Source organism: Dendrobates tinctorius, unplaced genomic scaffold (genome assembly GCF_039654945.1).
Source record: "Dendrobates tinctorius isolate UK_male_01 unplaced genomic scaffold, ASM3965494v1 ptg000394l, whole genome shotgun sequence".
Lineage (NCBI taxonomy): Eukaryota > Metazoa > Chordata > Amphibia > Anura > Dendrobatidae > Dendrobates > Dendrobates tinctorius.
In genome coordinates this window covers 912,567-933,666 of record NW_027362060.1, presented here as the reverse complement: position 1 = coordinate 933,666, position 21,100 = coordinate 912,567, and the positions used below count along the sequence as shown (strand labels likewise).

The 21,100-nt window shown below is 43.5% G+C and overlaps 1 protein-coding gene across 3 annotated transcripts in view; it reads right to left on the bottom strand.

Annotated features, from left to right (window-relative positions):
• Positions 1-21,100, bottom strand: part of TFDP1 (transcription factor Dp-1) — a 183,527-nt gene that overhangs the window by 76,657 nt on the left and 85,770 nt on the right. For all 3 annotated transcript variants that reach the window (XM_073563533.1, XM_073563536.1, XM_073563534.1), the window contains exons 5-6: positions 10,224-10,345; positions 2,214-2,379 (exon numbers count right to left, since the gene is read on the bottom strand). In XM_073563533.1, coding sequence (XP_073419634.1) covers positions 2,214-2,379; positions 10,224-10,345 — 288 coding nt within the window. The remainder of the gene's footprint in view (positions 1-2,213; positions 2,380-10,223; positions 10,346-21,100) is intronic.

Here is a 21,100-nt window from a genome sequence, read left to right as displayed (position 1 = left end):
GAGCCCACCTCAGAGCCGCGACATGTCAGCTGTTATATACAGCTGACTTGTGCCTGCAATAGGCGTGAGCGGAATCGCCATCCAACCGCGCCTATTAACTAGTTAAATCCCACCGTCAAAGCTGACAGCGGACATTTAACTAGCGCTTACGGCCGGTATCACTAAAAACGGCAGCCCGGCACGCAAAAAATAAGCCCTCACCCGACTACAGATCACGAAAAATGGAGACGCTACGGGTCTCAGAAAATTGTGCTTTTTTTTTTTTTTTTAAAGCAAACTTTGGAATTTTTCTTCACCACTTAGATAAAAAAGAGAACCTAGATATGTTTGGTGTCTATGAACTTGTAATGACCTGGAGAATCATAATGGCAGGTTAGATTTAGCATCTAGTGAACCCAACAAAAAAGCCAAGCAAAAAACAAGTGTGGGATTGCATTTGTTTTGCAATTTCACCGCACTTGGAATTTTTTTACCGTTTTCGAGAACACGACATGGTAAAACCAATGATGTCGTTCAAAAGTACAACTCATCCTGCAAAAAATAAGCCCTCACATGGCCATATTGACGGAAAAAGAAAAGTAATGGCTCTGGAATAAAGGGGAGCGAAAAACGAAAAAAAGCTCCGGGAGTTAAGGGGTTAAAACCAAGTTCCCACGTAGTGTAAATGCAGAGATTTTCCTGCTGTGCTTTGTGCAAAAAAAAAATCTGTTGTATTAAATAGTTCAAGCAAAGTGGATGTGACGTCATGAAAACTCATACCTACAGTGCATTTAAAGATACTGTTGAGCTGTGTGCTTTTTGATGGGAGGGGAAGGGTTAGCAGCGAGATCCACATAAATCCTACATTTATCAATTCTTCAGTGGAGAGGTGATATATATTAGGGGAAAGTCACTTTCACTTGGTTTTTTCCCATTCGGTACAGACTACAAAGCTGCATGTTCCATTGTATGCAAATGGATTATGAAGTGGCCTAATCCCTTGCACTAAACGCAGAATATCTCAACGGCAGAGGAAGAGAAAGTGCTTGATCAAGCCACATTCAAACACAAGAGACACAAATAGTTCCCACCTAGTTACCAGTTATAGCGTATTTAGAATTGGGCAACATTGGGTAAAAAAAAAAAAAAAAAAAAAAACACACAATTATAGCCAGAATTCCTTATTAAAAAAAAACAAAAAAAAAAAACATTCAGGTTACACTAGCACACTTTAGCTACTGCCTGATAAGAAAAAAAAAATAACATTAAGAAATTCAGAGGTAATTTTTAACTGCATAATGGTTCTGTTGAGGATCAAGCAATACCGTATTTCTCGGACTAGAAGACCCCCCCCCCCCCCCCCCCCCAAAAAAAAAAAAACTTGGGAGGGAAAATGCAGGGTGTGCCTTATGGTTTGAATATAGCTTACGGGGAGGGCGTTGCAGTGGCGGTACAGCGGGATCACAGGTGACAGGGTGCCTTCCTCTGGAGAACGGTGGCGGTAGGAGCAGTGCGATGCTGCGGCTCTGGTGTTGGCGGTGAGGCAGAGTGGCGTGCTTTGCTTTCCCAGCAGTGATTCTCCTGAAGTCATGTGCCCCCGGAGGCCAGACTGGTATCTGGGGCAGGCTGAAATCTCAATCTGCGCAAGCGCTGGCTCTGGCAGCCATTTCCCTGAAGCCCACAGTTTCAGGAAGATGGCTACCGGAGGCAGTGCTTGTGTAGAGTGAGATCTCGGACGAGATGCCAGTCTGCGCATGCACACCTCCGGCGGCCCTATGGCTTCAGGAGGATGGCAGCCAGGAAACCAATGCACTAAGCTCTGCCTCAGTGCCGATAACGAGGGACGCAGGATCGCACCACTAGAGCACCCACTTCTCCCACCCAGGGCCTGCAGCATTTCTCCACTTCTGCCGCCGCCAGCTTCCTGAGGAAGGAACCATTCCATTTCAACCCGGCTCCACCGTCGGCCACCCCCAGGTAGGATACCTTGAATTCGAACTATAAAATTCTTATTTTCCTCCCCAAAATTTGGGGTGCGTCTTATTGTCCGAAAAATACGGTACATGCAGTGCATGTCAATTGCTTAAAAAAATATTTCCCAAGTATGAATGAGATTTTGGAATCTGCCACTACAAACAGCATCACACATGTTTTGTGAATATGGCCTAATGGTCATGTAACATATGCGTTCTGTTGCTGTTGAGGCAAAATCTCAAGTTTAATGGTCAACTTACCGATTCATTTGGTGATATGTGGTTATCAGCTGAACTAAATTCTGCTACCAATTCATCAGCCACCTCATTGTAAGAAGTTGTGCCTTTTTTCTGTACTTTTTCACAAACCTTCATCGAAAAGTGACGTAAGCCTTTGCCATTTTTCTCCCCTTTTTTATTCCTCTTCCTATGTATAAAAAAAGAGAATTAAAGACAATTTATTTTCACACGTTGCATTAGGCAGAGGTTCTGAAAAAGATTCACAACAAAGTCCTAGATAAGGAGAGGCACTTCATAAATATATAAACAAATACCCAGGTAACTATGAATAAGGGAAAGAGAAAAGAACTATCAGTGGTATTAAAATATTTAAATTTTATTATTAAGAACACAACGTAAAAAAAAACATGACATATAAAGCAGTAGTAATACCGTCTATCTACAGTATGTGTGGAAATTTAGTAACTCTTGCACAAATCTCAATGCCAACAGCGGGCCATGGTAAACAATTAAACAATATGTAATATATAATAATAATAATAAATTTTATTTTTATAGCGCCGACATATTCCGCAGCACTTTACATTTCAGAGGGGATTTGTACAGACAATAGACATTACAGCATAACAATAATCACATAAAGTAGATTATAACAAATAACAAGAGGAGTGAGGGCCCTGCTCGCAAGCTTACAGTCTATGAGGAAAGAGGGAGACACGAAAGGTGGGTGGTAACAGTTGCTCTGATTGTATGGACCAGCCATAATGTTAAGTGTGTAACAGTACAGACACAGAGGGCTAATGGATGCATAAAGCATGTGGGAACATGATGCTGGGAACCTGGTTATGGTAAAACTTTTGGCTCTGCCACACAGGGATAGGTTAGGTTAATGTGTTGAGGCGATAGGCCAGTCTGAATAAATGCGTTTTCAGGACACGCTTAAAATTGTGGGGATTGGGGACTAATCGTATTGACCTGGGAAGTGCATTCCAAAGAATTGGCGCCGCACGTGTAAAGTCTTGGAGACGGGAGTGGGAGGTTCTGACTATTGAGGATACTAACCTCAGGTCATCAGCAGAACGGAGGGCGCGGGTAGGGTGGTATACTGAAACAAGGGAGGAGATGTAGGGTGGTGCTGAGCCATGGAGGGCTTTGTGGGTGAGGGTAATAAGTTTATACTGAATTCTGGAGTGGATGGGTAGCCAGTGTAATGACTGGCACAAGGTTGAGGCATCGGTGTAACGATTGGCGAGGAATATGATCCTGGCTGCAGCATTCAAGACAGATTGGAGAGGGGAGAGTTTGGTAAGAGGGAGACCGATTAGAAGAGAGTTACAATAGTCGAGACGAGAATGAATAAGAGAAACAGTAAGAGTTTTTGCAGAGTCAAAAGTAAGAAAAGGTCGAATTCTAGAAATGTTTTTGAGGTGCAGATGACAAGAGCGAGCCAGTGATCGAATGTGGGGGGCAAAGGAAAGCTCGGAATCAAGTATGACCCCAAGACAGCGGGCATGTTGCTGGGGAGTAATAGTGGAACCACACACAGAAATAGCAATGTCGGGTATAGGTACATTAGTAGAGGGAGGAAACACCAGGAGTTCAGTCTTTGACAGGTTCAGTTTCAGATATAGTGAGGACATGATATTAGACACAGCGTTTAGACAATCGCCAGTGTTTTCTAGAAAGGCTGGCGTGATGTCAGGAGAAGAAGCGTATAATTGGGTGTCATCAGCATAGAGATGGTACTGGAAACCAAATCTACTGATTGTTTGACCAATAGGGGCAGTGTACAAGGAGAAGAGGAGGGGGCCTAGAACCGATCCTTGAGGAACCCCAACAGTAAGGGGAAGGTGAGAGGAGGAGGAACCGGCAAAAGAAACAGTAAAGGAGCGGTCGGAGAGATAGGAGGAGAACCAGGAGAGAACGGTGTCCTTGAGGCCAATGGAGCGGAGCATAGTGAGGAGGAGCTGATGATCCACAGTGTCGAATGCTGCAGAGAGATCCAAGAGAATTAGCATGGAGTAATGACCATTTGATTTAGCTGTTAGCAGATCATTAGAGACTTTAGTGAGGGCAGTTTCAGTGGAGTGTAAAGAGCGGAATCCGGATTGGAGAGGGTCGAGAACAGAGTTTTCTGAGAGATAGCGGATAAGACGGGAGTGGACCAGGCGTTCCAGGAGTTTAGAGATGAAGGGAAGATTAGAGACAGGTCTCTAGTTAGCGGCACAGTTTTGGTCGAGGGATGGTTTTTTAAGTAGTGGATGTATGATGGCATGCTTAAATGAGGAGGGAAAAATACCAGAAGAGAGAGAGAGGTTAAATATTTTAGTTAGGTGAGGGGTGACAGCAGGGGAAAGGGACTGGAGGAGATGTGACGGAAATGGGTCACTGGTGCAAGTAGTTGGGCGAGAAGATGCAAGGAGCCTGCTTACTTCTTCTGTGACTGGTTCAAAATCAGAGAGTGAGTTAGATGCAGTGGGGGAGGGAGGACAGTGCATGGTATGAGGGGATTTGGAGATAATTTCCTGTCGGATCTGGTCAATTTTTTCTTTGAAGTAATTGGCCAGATCGTCAGCTCGGAGCTCCGTGGTTGGGGCCTGTACTCTTGGATTGAGTAGAGAATGAAAAGTGTCAAAGAGACGTTTCGGGTTATTGGACAGTGAGGTGATGAGGTTGTTGAAATAGGTTTGTATGGAGAGGTGAAGGGCAGTGTTGTATGTTCTAAGCACTGTTCTAATATATCCTGACAATATGCAATAATGTACGGTAGTTAATCCCTTTATTATGAACAATTATCAATGCCCAAATTATCACTGAAAAGGCAGACCAGGTAGAGGTAATAAAGTGCCTCTACCCCGGAAGAAGCTGGTGGCAAAATGCATGTCGGGGTGAGGGGACGCCTGGGTATGTATCACCTGGCAGTACCGTTCAGGTAATGAATATCACGATTTACATCTCATCTGCCTGACTATATAGGTTAAGTCTAGAAGCCATTGCTGCATCTATTTACTAAATAATAAGTCAGCACTTTAATACCTCTACCTGGTCTGCCTTTACAGTGATAATTTGGGTATTGATAATTTGCCCATTGTTGGCACTAAGATTTTGCAAGGAAGAGATTTACTACTGTATAGATTAATATTCTTTTGGAACTTGGTCCTCAAGATATAAGAGTCCTTTATTAATTTTATACCATACATTAACCAGTGCCCCTTTTTTTGGCCCAGCATCCCCTACGGTATTACTGCTTTATATGTCATGTGCTTTTTTACCTTGTGTTTTTAATAATTATTAAATATTTAATACCACTGATGGATCTCTTTCCCTTGGTCATAGTTACAGGGGTATTGGTTGTTTAGAGGTTCTGAAAACTAAAATGTAGAGATATAGTTAGCGTCATGAGTGAACATGCTCAGATAAGGTGTTATCTGAGCATGCTAGGGTGCCTTCGGTGTGTTCGAAAAAGTGCCAGTGGCTGTACGTCTCAGTTTCGTTAGGCAATCCCTACACGTGTTGCGGCTGATGAAAAGCCAGGAGACATGCAGGCACAGGAACTCGAAGATATTTTGAGGGCATGTCGAAGACCCTCAGCATGCTCGGACAACACCTTATCTGAGCACATTCGCTCATCACTAATAATTGATCTGTGATGTATCCAATGCCCCATAGTTGCATCTCATACACACAATGTGATTGATGGATCATTCATGTAAAAGGGAAGCCATTTCTTTGAAAAAGGGAGATACAAGATGTTTATCATATGGGACAGAAGTAATATGTAAGGCCTCTTTCACACTTCAGTTTTTTGCATCAGTCAAAAGGACGGATGCTGGATCCGTTTTAGAACTGATGACAACCGTCCGTTTTTTTGACGGATCCGCAAAATGAAGAAGTTTAAAGGGAGAGAGGGAGGGAGAGGGAGAGGGAGAGGGAGAGGGAGAGGGAGAGGGAGAGGGAGAGGGAGAGGGAGAGGGAGAGGGAGAGGGAGAGGGAGAGGGAGAGGGAGAGGGAGATATATATATATATATATATATATAGATAGATAGATAGATAGATAGATTCGGGTTAAATGAGTGTCTGGAGGATCCGCCAGAAAAAAAAAAACGTTACAGGCTCCGTTTTGAAATCTTTGAGGATGGTGACGGACAGCAACTTTTGGCGGATCCTCAAAAAAAACGGATGCAACGGACAGCAATCCGTCACAATCCGCCATTAATGAAAGTCAATGGAGAAAAAAAACGGATCCTCAAAAGAAAATTGAGGATCCGTTTTTTTCAAAACCTGGCGGATTGTGACTGATTGTAAAAAACTGAAGTGTGAAAGAGGCCTAACCATTCTTATTCCTGTTTCAAACTAAAGACAGAAGGTTGCCACTGAAGACTTTCCTGAGAAGTCTGATATCAGGAGACAGTCTGGAGGTTGAGTACTTTTGCTGAACCAATAAGACCTAATCTACCAGCAAAATGTAAGGCCAGGTTCACATGATGTTAAGGCCTGTTTCACACATCAGTTTATTGAAATCCGTCAAAATCCGCCGTTGTGCAAAAAAAACAGATACACCATTTTGCTTGGCGGATCCGTTTTTTCCCCATTGAGTTGCATTACCAGCGGATCTTGATGGATGGCCATCCGTTCGACCCTTTTTTTGCGGATCCGCCAAAATTTTGGCGTCCGCCAACATGCCTGAACGGACCGTGCAACGTTTTTTCGGCGGCCAGATCCGCATTTGACATTGCGCATGCCCGGACGATTTGCCTTGCTCGGAAATTTAACCCTAAACTCTGCTGGCAGCAAAAAAATTCTCTCTCCTCCCCAGGCAGCGGTTCCTTTAACCGCTTCCCGACCGCCCACAGTAGATAAACGTTAACGCTTGCTGGGCTTTGTGCAGCGCCGACGTTTATCTACTGTCGGCGGTTTTGTGCCCCCCGGGACCCCCACATACCTTATAATGTGGGGATCCCGGTGCACAATGCATGCTGGGACCCCCGACGTCATAGAGACCCGATTGGTTCAGGTCCTGATGACGTCAGCATCACAGCAGCCAATGAGAGCGCTCGCTGGGAAAGCTGCTTGATTCCCGGCGATCTGACTCATTGTAATGCGACTTCTCCTCTGATCTCACAGATGATCAGAGGTGAAGCAGCGTTACTGTGTGACTAGATCGCTGCGCAGCGATCTTGTCACACAGTAACGCTGCTTCTCCTCTGATCATCTGTCAGTGTGAGATCAGAGGAGAAGTCGCGTTACTATGAGTCAGATCGCAGGGCAGCGATCTTGTCACAAAAAGAAAAAAGAAAAAAAAAGGAGCTAGGGCTGGGCTTAGAGCTAGGGCTGGGCTTAGAGCTAGGGCTGGGCTTAGAGCTAGGGCTGGGCTTAGAGCTAGGGCTGGGCTTAGAGCTAGGGCTGGGCTTAGAGCTAGGGCTGGGCTTAGAGCTAGGGCTGGGCTTAGAGCTAGGGCTGGGCTTAGAGCTAGGGCTGGGCTTAGAGCTAGGGCTGGGCTTAGAGCTAGGGCTGGGCTTAGAGCTAGGGCTGGGCTTAGAGCTAGGGCTGGGCTTAGAGCTAGGGCTGGGCTTAGAGCTAGGGCTGGGCTTAGAGCTAGGGCTGGGCTTAGAGCTAGGGCTGGGCTTAGAGCTAGGGCTGGGCTTAGAGCTAGGGCTGGGCTTAGAGCTAGGGCTGGGCTTAGAGCTAGGGCTGGGCTTAGAGCTAGGGCTGGGCTTAGAGCTAGGGCTGGGCTTAGCGCTAGGGCTGGGCTTAGCGCTAGGGCTGGGCTTAGAGCTAGGGCTGGGCTTAGAGCTAGGGCTGGGCTTAGAGCTAGGGCTGGGCTTAGAGCTAGGGCTGGGCTTAGAGCTAGGGCTGGGCTTAGAGCTAGGGCTGGGCTTAGAGCTAGGGCTGGGCTTAGAGCTAGGGCTGGGCTTAGAGCTAGGGCTGGGCTTAGAGCTAGGGCTGGGCTTAGAGCTAGGGCTGGGCTTAGAGCTAGGGCTGGGCTTAGAGCTATGGGTGTGTTGGTGTTAGGTTTGTGGTTAGGGTTATGGTTAGAGTTGGGATTAGGGTTAGAATTAGAATTGGGGGTTTCCACTGTTTAGGTACAATAGGGGCTCTGTAAACGCAACATGACGCCCGCAGACCATTCCATCAAAGTCTGCATTTCAGAACGTCACTACTTCCCTTCCGAGCCCCGACGTGTGCCAAAAAAGTAGTTTTCTCCCATATATGGGGTACCAGCGTACTCAGGACAAATTGGACAACAACTCTTAGGGTCCAATTTCTCCTGTTACCCTTGTGAAAATAAAAATTGGGGGCTAAAAGATCATTTTTGTGGGAAAAAAAATGATTTTTTTTATTTTCACGGCTCTACATTATAAACTTTAGTGAAACACCTGGGGTTCAAAGTGCTCACCACACATCTAGATAAGTTCTTTAAGGGGTCTAGTTTCCAAAATGGGGTCACTTGTGGGGGGTTTCCACTGTTTAGGTACATCAGGGCCTCTCCAAATGCGACATGGCATCCGATCTCAATTCCTGCCAATTCTGCATTGAAAAAGTCAAACGGCACTCCCTCCGTTCTGAGCTCTGCCGTGTGCTCAAACAGTGGTTTAGCCACACATACGGGGTATCGGTGTATTCGGGAGAAATTGCACAAAAAATTTTGTGGTTCATTTTCTCTTTTTACACTTGTGAAAATAAAAAAAATGGTTCTGAAGTAAAATGTTTGTGAAAAATAGTTAAAATGTTTTTTTTTTCCTTCCACATTCCATTCATTCATGTGAAGCACCTGAAGGGTTAATAAACTTCTTAAATGTGGTTTTGAGTACATTGAGTGGTGAAGTTTTTAGAATGGTGTCACTTTTGGGTATTTTCTGTCATATTGACCCCCCCAAACTCACTTCAAATGTGAGGTGGTCCCCAAAAAAAATGGTGTTGTAAATTTTGTTGTAAAAATGAGAAATCCGCTGGTAAACTTTTAACCCTTAACTTCCTTAAAAAAAAAAAAAAAAGTTATGCTTCCAAAATTGTGCAGATGTAAACTAGACAGGTGGGAAATGTTATTTATTAACTATTTTGTGCGATATCACTCTCTGATTTAAGGGCATAAAAATTAAAAGTTTGAAAATTGCAAAATTTTCTAAATTTTCGCCAAATTTTAATTTTTTTTTAACAAATAAGCGCAGTTTATATCTAAGAAATTTTACCACCATCATGAAGTACAATATGGCACGAGAAAACAATGTCAGAATCAGCAGGATCCGTTGAAGCGTTCTAGAGTTATGACCTCATAAAGTGACAGTGGTCAGAATTGAAAAAATTGGCCCGGTCACGAAGGCAAAAACAGGCTCGGGTGCGAAGGGGTTAAAATTCTTCCTTCGACGGATCCGTTGACAAACATTGTCATGAGTTCAAGAACGGATCCGTTGTCCGCCATCTTAGCGGATTTTAACTGAAGCAAAAAACTGATGTGTGAAACAGGCCTAATGCAGTCCGTTCAACGCATAGTGTTGACGAACTGCATTAACGCTACTCACATAACACGATCGCGTTATGTGAGCCCGCTAGCGCAGATGCTTCTGGACCCCGGACGCTGCAGCCTGCGTCCGAGGGTCCGTCACAGAATGACGGCACATCGCTAGCGCATGCCGATTTATGGCATGCGCTCCTAATGGAAGTGAATGGCAGCGTTAACGGATTGCGTTACACCACGTTATGCTGCGGTGTAATGCAATCTGTTAAACGGACTGCCTGAACGCAGTGTGACCCCAGCCTAAACTTGTGGTGGAGGATGCAAAGGGTAACAATGAAAAGCTTGGCAAAGCATTCCCTTGGATGATAATTAGGACTTTACCAGGCGATGTTCACATAATTAGGTGCTTACAGCAATATAAATCTACACACACACACACACACACACACACACACGCCCTCATTTTACACTATTCAGCCATTTCAAATTTACAACTGAAAGGAAATAACATTTAAGGCTTTCCTATAACACAAATAGGTACACTTACTATGACATGCTGATAGCATTTAGCTTACCCAGCAGACCAGGGAGAGGAGTCTGTAACTTGGTTCTGTGAAACAAAGTGCGTGTTGGGGGTATGTGGACTTCCTAATAAAATTGTACTTGGTGTGGACTGTCTTTGCGGTGTGGTAATAACCTGTGATTGAAAGAGAAAGTATGAAAAATGTTATTATATAACAAACATTTCAGGCAAGGAGTATTCACCCATATGTTTAACCCCTTCACGACCAATGACGCCACATAGGCATCATGAAAACTGGTACCAATCTGACCAGTGACGCCTATGTGGCGTCATGACTTTAAAGCCCCCCTGCGGGTTGGGTGAGTCACTGAAAGGTCACCCGACCCGCAGATACAGGGGGCTTTGTACTTCACCACGGGGGGCGTGGCTTCGCCCCCACGTGGCTACGATCGCTCTGATTGGCTGTTAAAAGTGAAAGCCAATCAGAGCGATAGTAATATTTCATCAATGAAAATTGATGAAATATTACAATCCAGCCATGTCTGACGCTGCTGTAGCATCGGACATGGCTGGTGACACCGATCCGACCCCCTTCCCCCACCGGATAACGCGGGCGATCTGCCCCCCGCCACTGAATGACAGCGGCGATATGCCACCGCTGTCATCATCTGCTCTACCGCCTTCCCTCCACTCCCCCCGCCTTCCGATCGTCCCCCCTCCCACCCCGCGGTACTCACTGAGTGCCGCTATGGCTCCCGGTGTCCCGCGGTCTCGGACCATGGGCGCCACCATATTGGAACATGGCGGGCGCATGCGCAGTGCGCCCGCCAGCTGCAATTTCCTTTCAATCATTTTGATCACTGTAATAAACTCTCACAGTGATCAAAATAGAATGAAAAGTAAATAAACCCCCTGTTTATCACCCCCATAGGCAGGAACAACTAATAAAATAAAGAAATTATTTTTATTTTTCCACTAGGGCTAGGGCTGGCACTAGGGCTAGGGTTGGAATTAGGGTTAGGGGTGTGTTGGGGTTAGGGTTATGGTTAGGGGTGTGTTGGGGTTAGGGGTGTGTTGGGGTTAGGGTTGGAGATAGAATTCAGGGGTTTCCACTGTGTAGGCACATCAGGGGGTCTCCAAACGCGACATGGTGCAACCATTGATTCCAGCCAATTTTGCGTTCAATAAGTCAAACGGTCCCTCCCTCCCTTCCAAGCCCCGACGTGTGCCCAAACAGTTGTTTACCCCAACATATGGGGTATCAGCGTAATCAGGAAAAATTGCACAACAACTTTGGGGGTCTAATTTCTCCTGGTACCCTTGGGAAAATAAAAAATTTGGGGCTAAAAAATTATTTTTGTGGAAATTTTTTTTTTTAATTTTCACGTCTCTGCGTTATAAACTTCTGTGAAGCACTTGGGGGGTTCAAAGTGCTCACCAGGCATCTAGATAAGTTCCTTGCGGGGTCTAGTTTCCAAAATGGGGTCACTTGTGGGGGGTTTCTATTGTTTAGGTCAGGGTTTCCCAACTCCAGTCCTCAAGGCACACCAACACATCATGTTTTCAGGATTTCCTTAGTATTGCTCAGGTGATAATTGCTTCACCTGTGCAATACAAAGGAAATCCTGAAAACATGATCTGTTGGTGTGCCTTGAGGACTGGAGTTGGGAAACCCTGGTTTAGGTACATCAGGGGCTCTGCAAACGTAACGACGACCGCAGACCATTACAGCAAAGTCTGCATTTCAAAACGTCACTACTTCCATTCCAAGCCCTTACGTGTGCCCAAACAATGGTTCCCCCCCATATATGGGGTACCAGCATACTCAAGACAAACTGGACAACAACTTTTGGGGTCCAATTTATCCTGGTACCCTTGTGGAAAAAATTGTTAGCTAAAAATCATTTTTTTGAGGAAAAAAAATGATTTTTTATTTTCACGGCTCTGTGTTATAAACTTCTGTGAAGCACTTGGGGGTTCAAGGTGCTCACCACACATCTAGATAAGTTTCTTGGGGGGGGGGGGTCTAGTTTCCAAAATGGGGTCACTTGTGGGGGGGGTTCCACAGTTTAGATACATCAGGGGCTCTGCAAATGTAACATGATGACGCAGACCTTTCCATCAAAGTCAGCATTTCATAATGTCACTACTTCCCTTCCGAGCCCCGACATGTACGCAAACAGTGGTCCCCACGCACATATGGGGTACCAGCGTACTCTGAACAAATTGGACAACAACTGTTGGGGTCCAATTTATCCTGGTACCCTTGTGAAAATAAAAAAATTGCGCACTAAAAAATAATTTTTTGAGGAAAAAAATATTTTTTTATTTTCACGGCGCTGCTTTATAAACTTTTGTGAAGCACTTGGGGGTTCAAAGTGCTCACTATGCATCTATATAAGCTCCTTAGGGGGTCTAGTTTGCAAAATGGGGTCATTTGTGGGGGAGCTCCAATGTTTAGATACACAGGGGCTCTCCAAACACAACATGGTGTCCGCTAACGATTAGAAGTAATTTGCATTTGAAAAAGTCAAATGGCGCTCCTTCCCTTCTGAGCCCTGCCGTGCGCCCAAACAGTGGTTCCCCCCCACATATGGGGTACCAGCGTACTCAGGACAAACTGGACAACTTTTGTAGTCCAATTTCTCCTGTTAGCCTTGTGAAAATTAAAAATAGCGTACTAAAAAATTATTTTTAAGGAAAATTTTTTTATTTTCACTGCTCTGTTATAAACTTTTGTGACGCACTTGGGAGTTCAAAGTGCTCACTACATATATAAATAAGTTCCATAAGGGGTCTAGTTTCCAAAATGGGGTCACTTGAGGGGGAGCCCCAATGTTTAGGTGCACAGGGGCTCTCCAAACGCGACATGGTGTCCGATAACGATTGGAGCTAATTTTCCATTCAAAAAGTCAAATGGTGCTCCTTCCCTTCCTGACCCTGCCGTACGCCCAAACAGTGGTTTATGACCACATATGAGGTATCGGTGTACTCAGGAGAAATTGCTCAACAAATTTTAAGATCCATTTTATCCTGTTGCCCATGTGAAAATGAAAAAATTGATGCTAAAAGAAAATTTTTGTTGGAAAAATTAAAATGTACATTTTTTCTTTCCACATTGCTTTAGTTCCTGTGAAACACCTGAAGGGTTAATAATCTTCTTGAATGTAGTTTTGAGTAGCTTGAGGGGTGCAGTTTTTAGAATAGTGTCACTTTTGGGTATTTTCTGCCATATAGACCCCTCAAAGTGACTTCAAATGTGAGGTGGTCCCTAAAAAAAATGGTTTTGTAAATTTTGTTGTAAAAATGAGAAATCGCTGGTCAACTTTTAACCCTACAATGTATATAAACTGTAGGAACACAAAAAAGCGCAATAGGTTCTTATCTGGGTTGATATTGAAAGAACGAAAGAAATTTACTCACCCTTTCCAGGAGAGATTTAAGCATGTAAGATCCGTAGTCAGCTTGCTGCACGTCCAAAGGTCAACTCCGTGGCCGCCGAAACTATCAGACTTTTTGTGGAACTAATTCATGGACTTTAGTGCGCTGCTTGACAAAATACCGTATCCAGGTTATGTTGAAAGATTAACCATTTAATTCCCAACGCGTTTCGAAGTATATAATACTTCTTCCTCAGGGGATGAGATACATAAACAGATAAAGCTGTCTCAGATTATATACATTCGCAATTTGAAAATTGGCGCCAATGGTCACATGTTATGCGGCAAAAAAAAAAGGTCAAAGTTCAAACACATAAATTAACATGAAATACCATAATAATTAGTCTTTGATAAATAAAATAAATTATTCTTTTAATTGATTTATAGATAAAAAGCTCAAAACGGCAAAAATAGAACAAAAAGAAAAAAGGAAAAAAAATATTTAAGAACGAACTCATGCTTAAAAAGAGAGGGTGCCGACTGTCCAGCACTCAAACCGCCACACCAGAACAAGTCCCGGAGGATGGAAGAAAAGGGGAAAAACATATATTATATATATATATATATATATATATATAAAATAATGAAATATGTATGTTGTAATAAATACATATTACTCAAAATTTGAGTGGATATCAATTGATTATCGACAGAATATAACTACTGATCATTTACTTTTTTGAATATCATATTAGTAATATGTATTTATTACAACATAAATATATATTTCATATATTTTTATTCAATATATATGCTTTATATATATATATATATATATATATATAAAAGCATATATATATATATAAATATATATATAAAGCATATATATTGAATAAAAATATATGAAATATATATTTATGTTGTAATAAATACATATTACTAATATGATATTCAAAAAAGTAAATGATCAGTAGTTATATTCTGTCGATAATCAATTGATATCCACTCAAATTTTGAGTAATATGTATTTATTACAACATACATATTTCATATATTTATATATATATATATATATATATATATATATAAAAAAAATATGAAATATGTATGTTGTAATAAATACATATTACTCAAAATTTTAGTGGATATCAATTGATTATCGACAGAATATAACTACTGATCATTTACTTTTTTGAATATCATATTAGTAATATGTATTTATTACAACATAAATATATATTTCATATATTTTTATTCAATATATATGCTTTATATATATATATATATATATATATATATATAAAAAAGCATATATATATAAATATATATAAAGCATATATATTGAATAAAAATATATGAAATATATATTTATGTTGTAATACATATTACTTCTTTGATATTCGAAAAAGTAAATGATCAATAGTTATATTCCGTCGATAATTGATATCCACTCAAATTTTGAGTAATATGTATTTATTACAACATAAATAACAAATATATTTCATATATTTTTATTCAATATATGTGCTATATATATATATATATATATATATATATATATATATATATATATATATATATATATTTTTTAAATATATTTTTAATGTGTTTTTCCCCTTTTCTTCCATCCTCCGGGACTTGTTCTGGAGTGGCGGTTTGAGTGCTGGACAGTCAGCACCCTCTCTCTTTCAGCATGAGTTCGTTCTTAAATAATTTTTTTCCTTTTTGGTCTATTTTTGCCATTTTGAGCTTTTTATCTATAAATCAATTAAAAGAATAATTTATTTTATTTATCAAAGACTAATTATTATGGCATTTCATGTTAATTTGTGTTTGAACTTTGACCCTTTTTTTGCCGCATTACATGTGACCATTGCGCCAATTTTCAAATCGTGAATGTATATAATCTGAGACAGCTTTATCTGTTCATGTATGTCATCCCCTGAGGAAGTAGTATTATATACTTCGAAACGCGTTGGGAATTAAATGGTTAATCTTTCAACATAACCTGGATACGGTATTTTGTCAAGCAGCGCACTAAAGTCCATGAATTAGTTCCACAAAAAGTCTGAAACTTTTAACCCTTATAACTTCCTAACAAAAAAAAATATTTTGTTTCCAAAATTGTGCTGATGTAAAGTAGACATGTGGGAAATGTTATTTAGTAAGTATTTTGTGTCACATAACTCTCTGGTTTAACAGAATAAAAATTCAAAATTTGAAAATTGCGAAATTTTCTAAATTTTCACCAAATTTCTGATTTTTTCACAAATAAACACAAAAATTATCGCCCTAAATTTACCACTAACATGAAGCCCAATATGTCACGAAAAAACCAACATTCTCAGGATCGCTAGGATCCGTTGAAGCGTTCCTGAGTTATTACCTCATAAAGGGACACTGGTCAGAATTGCAAAAAATGGCCTGGTCATTAAGGTCAAAAGAGGCTTGGTCATGAAGGGGTTAAATGACACAGGTATAGTTTGATGGCTCTTGTACAAAATACGAGGTAGTCCCTTTACTTCATACAAGCCCTGGATAATAGCCATCTGTAATTTATGAGAAGTAAACAAAGTTCTGATCAACATGTCAATGGATGAAAATCCATTGCAATCAAGTTTTCATTGGTCAGTGCAGCTGTTTTTTCCCAGCTTCAACTCCTATTTACAACCAAAATTATTATTACTACATACAAGCATTTACTGTACAGGGGGTCTTGAACGGCAGAGTAATGGTCCTTAAAATGGATATTGTCATATGGGTCATATGGGCATTTCATACCAACGCATTTCGACATGGCCATGAGTAAGATCCATGTCAAACCACTTTGGTAAACACAACGTATAACGCTATTTTCTGTGCAATATGTTGTATTAGCTAGTACCTAACTTTTTTGTGGTGCACCATATCTGTATATTTTTTAATTTTTGTTTCAAACTGTAGGAGAAAAGAGCACAGAATAGGGTCTTATCCGATGGATAAGTTAAAGAAGATATTCAGATTGCTCTCACCTGATATGTGAGAAATAAAGGCACATAAAACTGTCAGTCAGCTACCGCAGATCCACAGGTCAACCTAGTGACCGCAAATGTATTTAAAATACTGGAGATTTCGTGGATTTTTTTGCGCTGCTATATATGACTCAGGAGCAAAGCGTTCTCTTTTATTAACACTTTGCTCCTGAGTCATATATAGCAGTGCAAAAAAATCCACGAAATCTCCAGTATTTTAAATATCTTTTAATTTTGAAATAATACATGTTGATTTTTTTTTAAGAATCCTTGGTTTCCCACTGGAACTCATCTGTTTCTTGCACACAGGTAACAATGGGATGTCCCTAAGCAGTCCCAAGGGTGGGAAACAGATAGAATGCAAAGAAAAACAGACTTAGGTCGGCCGATGCGTAACCACCGGCTGCAACACCTTCCTTCCCAGGCCTTCATCTGATGAGGCATGGGTATGAACCCTGTAAAACCTCGTGAAAGTGTTAAAAGATGACCAGGTCGCGGCTTTACAAATCTGTAAAGCCGAAACCTGGTGATGAACTGCCCAGGAAGCTCCCACTACCCGGGTGGCGTGAGCCTTTACCCCCAGAGGCGGCAGTTTGTCCTGAACGCGCCAAACAAATCCAACGGGCAATAGTGGATTTGTAGGCTGGAAGCCCCTTACGACAAACTTCAAAAGATGATAAATAGGGCACCAGAGAGGCAAAAGAAAACAGTATTTGAGAGATAGACTCGTATAGCTCTGACCAGATGCAATTTGTGAAGTGACTTCTCCAAGGGATGAACCGGAGAGGGACAGAGAGGGAAGGCCAATTTCTTCTTTAATGTGAAATGAAGAAACAATTTTGGGCAAGAAGGACGGAATGGGTCTTTTGGAGAATCAGAAACTGAGAATGGCAGGACAAAGTCGCTAACTCAAACTCTCCTGATGGACGTAATGGCAACTAAGAAGGCCACTTTCCATGACAGGTGAGAAGACGGAATGTCTTGAATGGGCTCATAAGGAGTGCAGTGGAGTGCACCAAGGACAAGATGAAGATCCCATGGATCTATGGGAGGACGATAAGGAGGGGCCAGGTGGGCGACTCCTTGAAAGAAAGTCTTTCCCTGGGAACGAGAAGCCAGCTATAGTTGGAAAAGAATGACAGACCGGAAACTTGCCCTTAAGGGTACTGAGTGATAGACCAGAGTTAAGACCCACTTGTAGAAAACCCAGGATGGAAGGAAGGGAGAAAGACAGACCAAATTGTCGTCCTCACACCACCGAAAGAAGGCCTTCCAGTATCTGTGGTAGATATACGAGGATGCTGGTTTTCTTGCCCTAATCATGGTCTGAATGACCTGATGTGAAAAACCGGCCTCCCTCAGGACTGCGGCCTAAACAGCCTTGCCGTTAAATTCAAAGTGTGAACTCTGGTGGAAGAGGGGGCCTTGTGAGCAAAGGTCTGAAAGCCTCCAGGGAGCATCCATGAGCATGTTCACCAGCTCCGCATGCCAGGCCCTTCCTGGCCAGTCTGGAGCTACCAGGATTACGAGACGTTCCACCCATCGCAGAATCCTTGCTATCTCTACCATAACCTGTTTGCTGCAAGTCCCACGTTCACGGTTTATGTAAGCCACGGCAGTGGCGTCCCATTGTATGCGGACCGGCTGGCCTGAGAAGAGGGACTGCCAGGGGCAAAGGGCAAGAAAAATTGCCCTGATCCCCAGAAGACTGTTGGGGAGAGCGACTTCTTGGACCTTCCAGCGACCCAGCGCTGTGTGATGAAAGACAGCTCTCCAAACGAGGAGACTGGCGTCAGTGGTGATGACCTGCCACCGGAGGAGGAAGGACCTCCCATGCAGGACTGAGGAGGATAGTGTCCACTAGGTCAGGGTTTGACTCACCTTGAGGAGCATAAGCAAGGGAATCAAGGGCCAATCAAGGGAGACTGCCCTCTTTTCCCAAGCAGGCAAGAGGGCCAGTTGAAGAGGACGGGTATGGAATTGGGCAAAAGGCATGTCTTCAATTATCTTCCCCAGAACTCTCATGCAGGACCGTAGGGTGAGAGGAGTTGGTTGCTCTAGAATGCGGATCCTCTGGAAGAGAAACTTTTCCTATGGAAGGAAGACATGGGCTTGGGCCGTGTCCAAGTGTGATCTGAAGACTCAGGTCGCAGTCTCGGCGGGACGGCCCTTTGATCAGAAGATCGTCCAAGTAAGGGATTATGAGGATCCCCTTGGAACGAAGGATGGCCATGACCTTTGTGAATACTCTGGGGGCAGAGGCCAGGCTGAAGGGAAGAGCTGTAAACCAATAGTGGTCCTCCTGGATCGCAAACCGCAGGAATCTCTGATGCTAAACACACAGGAATGTGAAGATAATCATTCTGAATGTCTAGAGAGCAAAGGAAATCTCCCGGTTCCATCCCTGAAAACCGTTCTTTCCAGGGAACAGGTACGATTACTTCTGTGTGTAGTACTGAACAAACGGCATGAAGAATCCCAGGGGCCTGAGGCGTGCGTTTTGGTGGGCGAGACAGAAAGAATCGTCTTACTGGGGAGAAAGAAAAGTCAATTTTGTAACCCGACTTAACTATCTCTCTGACCCAGGCATCATCGACCACCGACAACCATGCGTCCCGCAAGAGAAGCTACTGTCCCCACCCTGGAGAGATTCCCGGGTGGGGGTAACCAGTCACGTTGAGGAGAACCTGTTGGTGCGGGACCCAGAAGTCATAGAGGAGCGATCCTTTGGTTGCCTATGAGGTGCATATTTGAAGGACGGCTTCTTTCTTTTCCCCTTGGACGGAAGAGCGATCCTGCTGGAAAGAAGTCAATGAAGAAGAGAAGGGCCGAAAGGATGAAAATGAAGCAACCTTTTCCTATTGAGAGGACGTTTAGGCCTGGATTGGGGAAAGACAGGTGCTTTTCCTGCCGGTAGCGTCTGAAATGATCTGATCCTGTTTGGACCCGAAAAGCCTAGAACCTTGAAAAGCAAGGTTAGTGAGAGACTTTTTTGAGGGCGGATCCGCATTCCACGCTTTCAACCAGAGAATGCGGTGTATATAGCAATGATGTTGCTGCTTGCCCTGGCGGAACAACCAGCAGCATCCGAGGAGGTGGTCAGAAGACATTTGCCAGGATGGGCAATCTGGAACTGCCAAATCTGCCATGTCGGAGCAGCTGCTGCTAGGATACCCTGGCGAAGGATTCTTGCCCAGACAGACGTGAACTTTGCCACCCAGGCGGTGGCAAAAGTGGGACAAAGGGAGGCGCCAGCCGCATCGAAGGCGGATTTAGCCAAGGACCCAATCTGCCTATCCGTAGCATCGTAAATAGATACACCGTCCGGCAGAGACAGGACTGTCTTGGAAGATGGGCGAGAAACCGGCGGGTCGATATTAGGGGACTCTGCCCATCTATCAACAAGGTCTGGGCTAAAGAGATAAATAACGTCTAGCAGCTTCCTTCCCGGGAAGCGCTTTCCAGGATGATCCCAGTGTTTATGGGTCAAGTATAGCGTGGCACTACCACAAGGTGCACAAGTAGGTTACCCAGACCCAAGTGAATAATAAGTAACTTGGCACTAGTTGGCCAAGTTACTTTATTATTGATCCCAGTGTTTAGACATACAGTAATCGCTTCAAATTCCCTGTAATTGGGAAAAGACCGGGAAGGACGTTTTACCCGTCTGAAGGAAACGGAGTGCTCCTGAGCAGGTGCCCCATTACACATAGCGATATCGCTAGCAATATCGCTATAATGTCACTGGTTTTATGACGCAGCAGCGATATTAGCGATATCGCTACATGTGATACTTACCTCCGACCGGCTCCCCCGCTGGTTATCGTTGATCGCGCGAGAACGTCCTGGGCCATTTCTCGTCGTCAGCTTCCTGATGTGGCGACGAGCGACGCGTTGACGCGGGCAGGAGGATGTCTTCATCGCCGCGTCTGACAGGTAAGTAGCGACCGCTGCTATGTCGCTGGTGAGATCTGCCTGTTTGGCAGCTCACTAGTGACCACTTAGCGATGCACCAGCGATCCTGACCGGGTCATATCGTTGTCGGGATCGCTGGTGCATCTCTAAGTGTAACGGTACCCTTAGGATAAGAGTTTGGGTAATTGCCAAGATAAGGCTATTGACCATATCCTGCATTTTTTTGAGACCAAAAGCCTCCTCCAAGGAGGGGGCATGGGGAGAGGATGGCATCCTAGATAATGAAAAGGGATCCAGGGAACTGGATGAGGAACTGGAAAGAACCTGCTTCCTTTGCTTTGCACCCGATCTGTACCTGCGAAGGTCGTGGTCAGATGCATGTGAATTACCACAAGAGGCATTCGGAGCATTGGTGGCGGTAGACAAATGTGGAAAACGCTCCAGGACCTGGACAAAGGACTGTGATACTTTTATCAGGTCAGAGACCGACGGTGACATGGCAACAACCCACTCCAGATGGAGGGGTGTGCTCTCATCTCAGGCGCTCCTGTGGGGCGGACATGGTGGCCGGACGGGCATAAATGGGAAGGCTGACCTGAGGACCACTTTCTTTTGCAAAGACA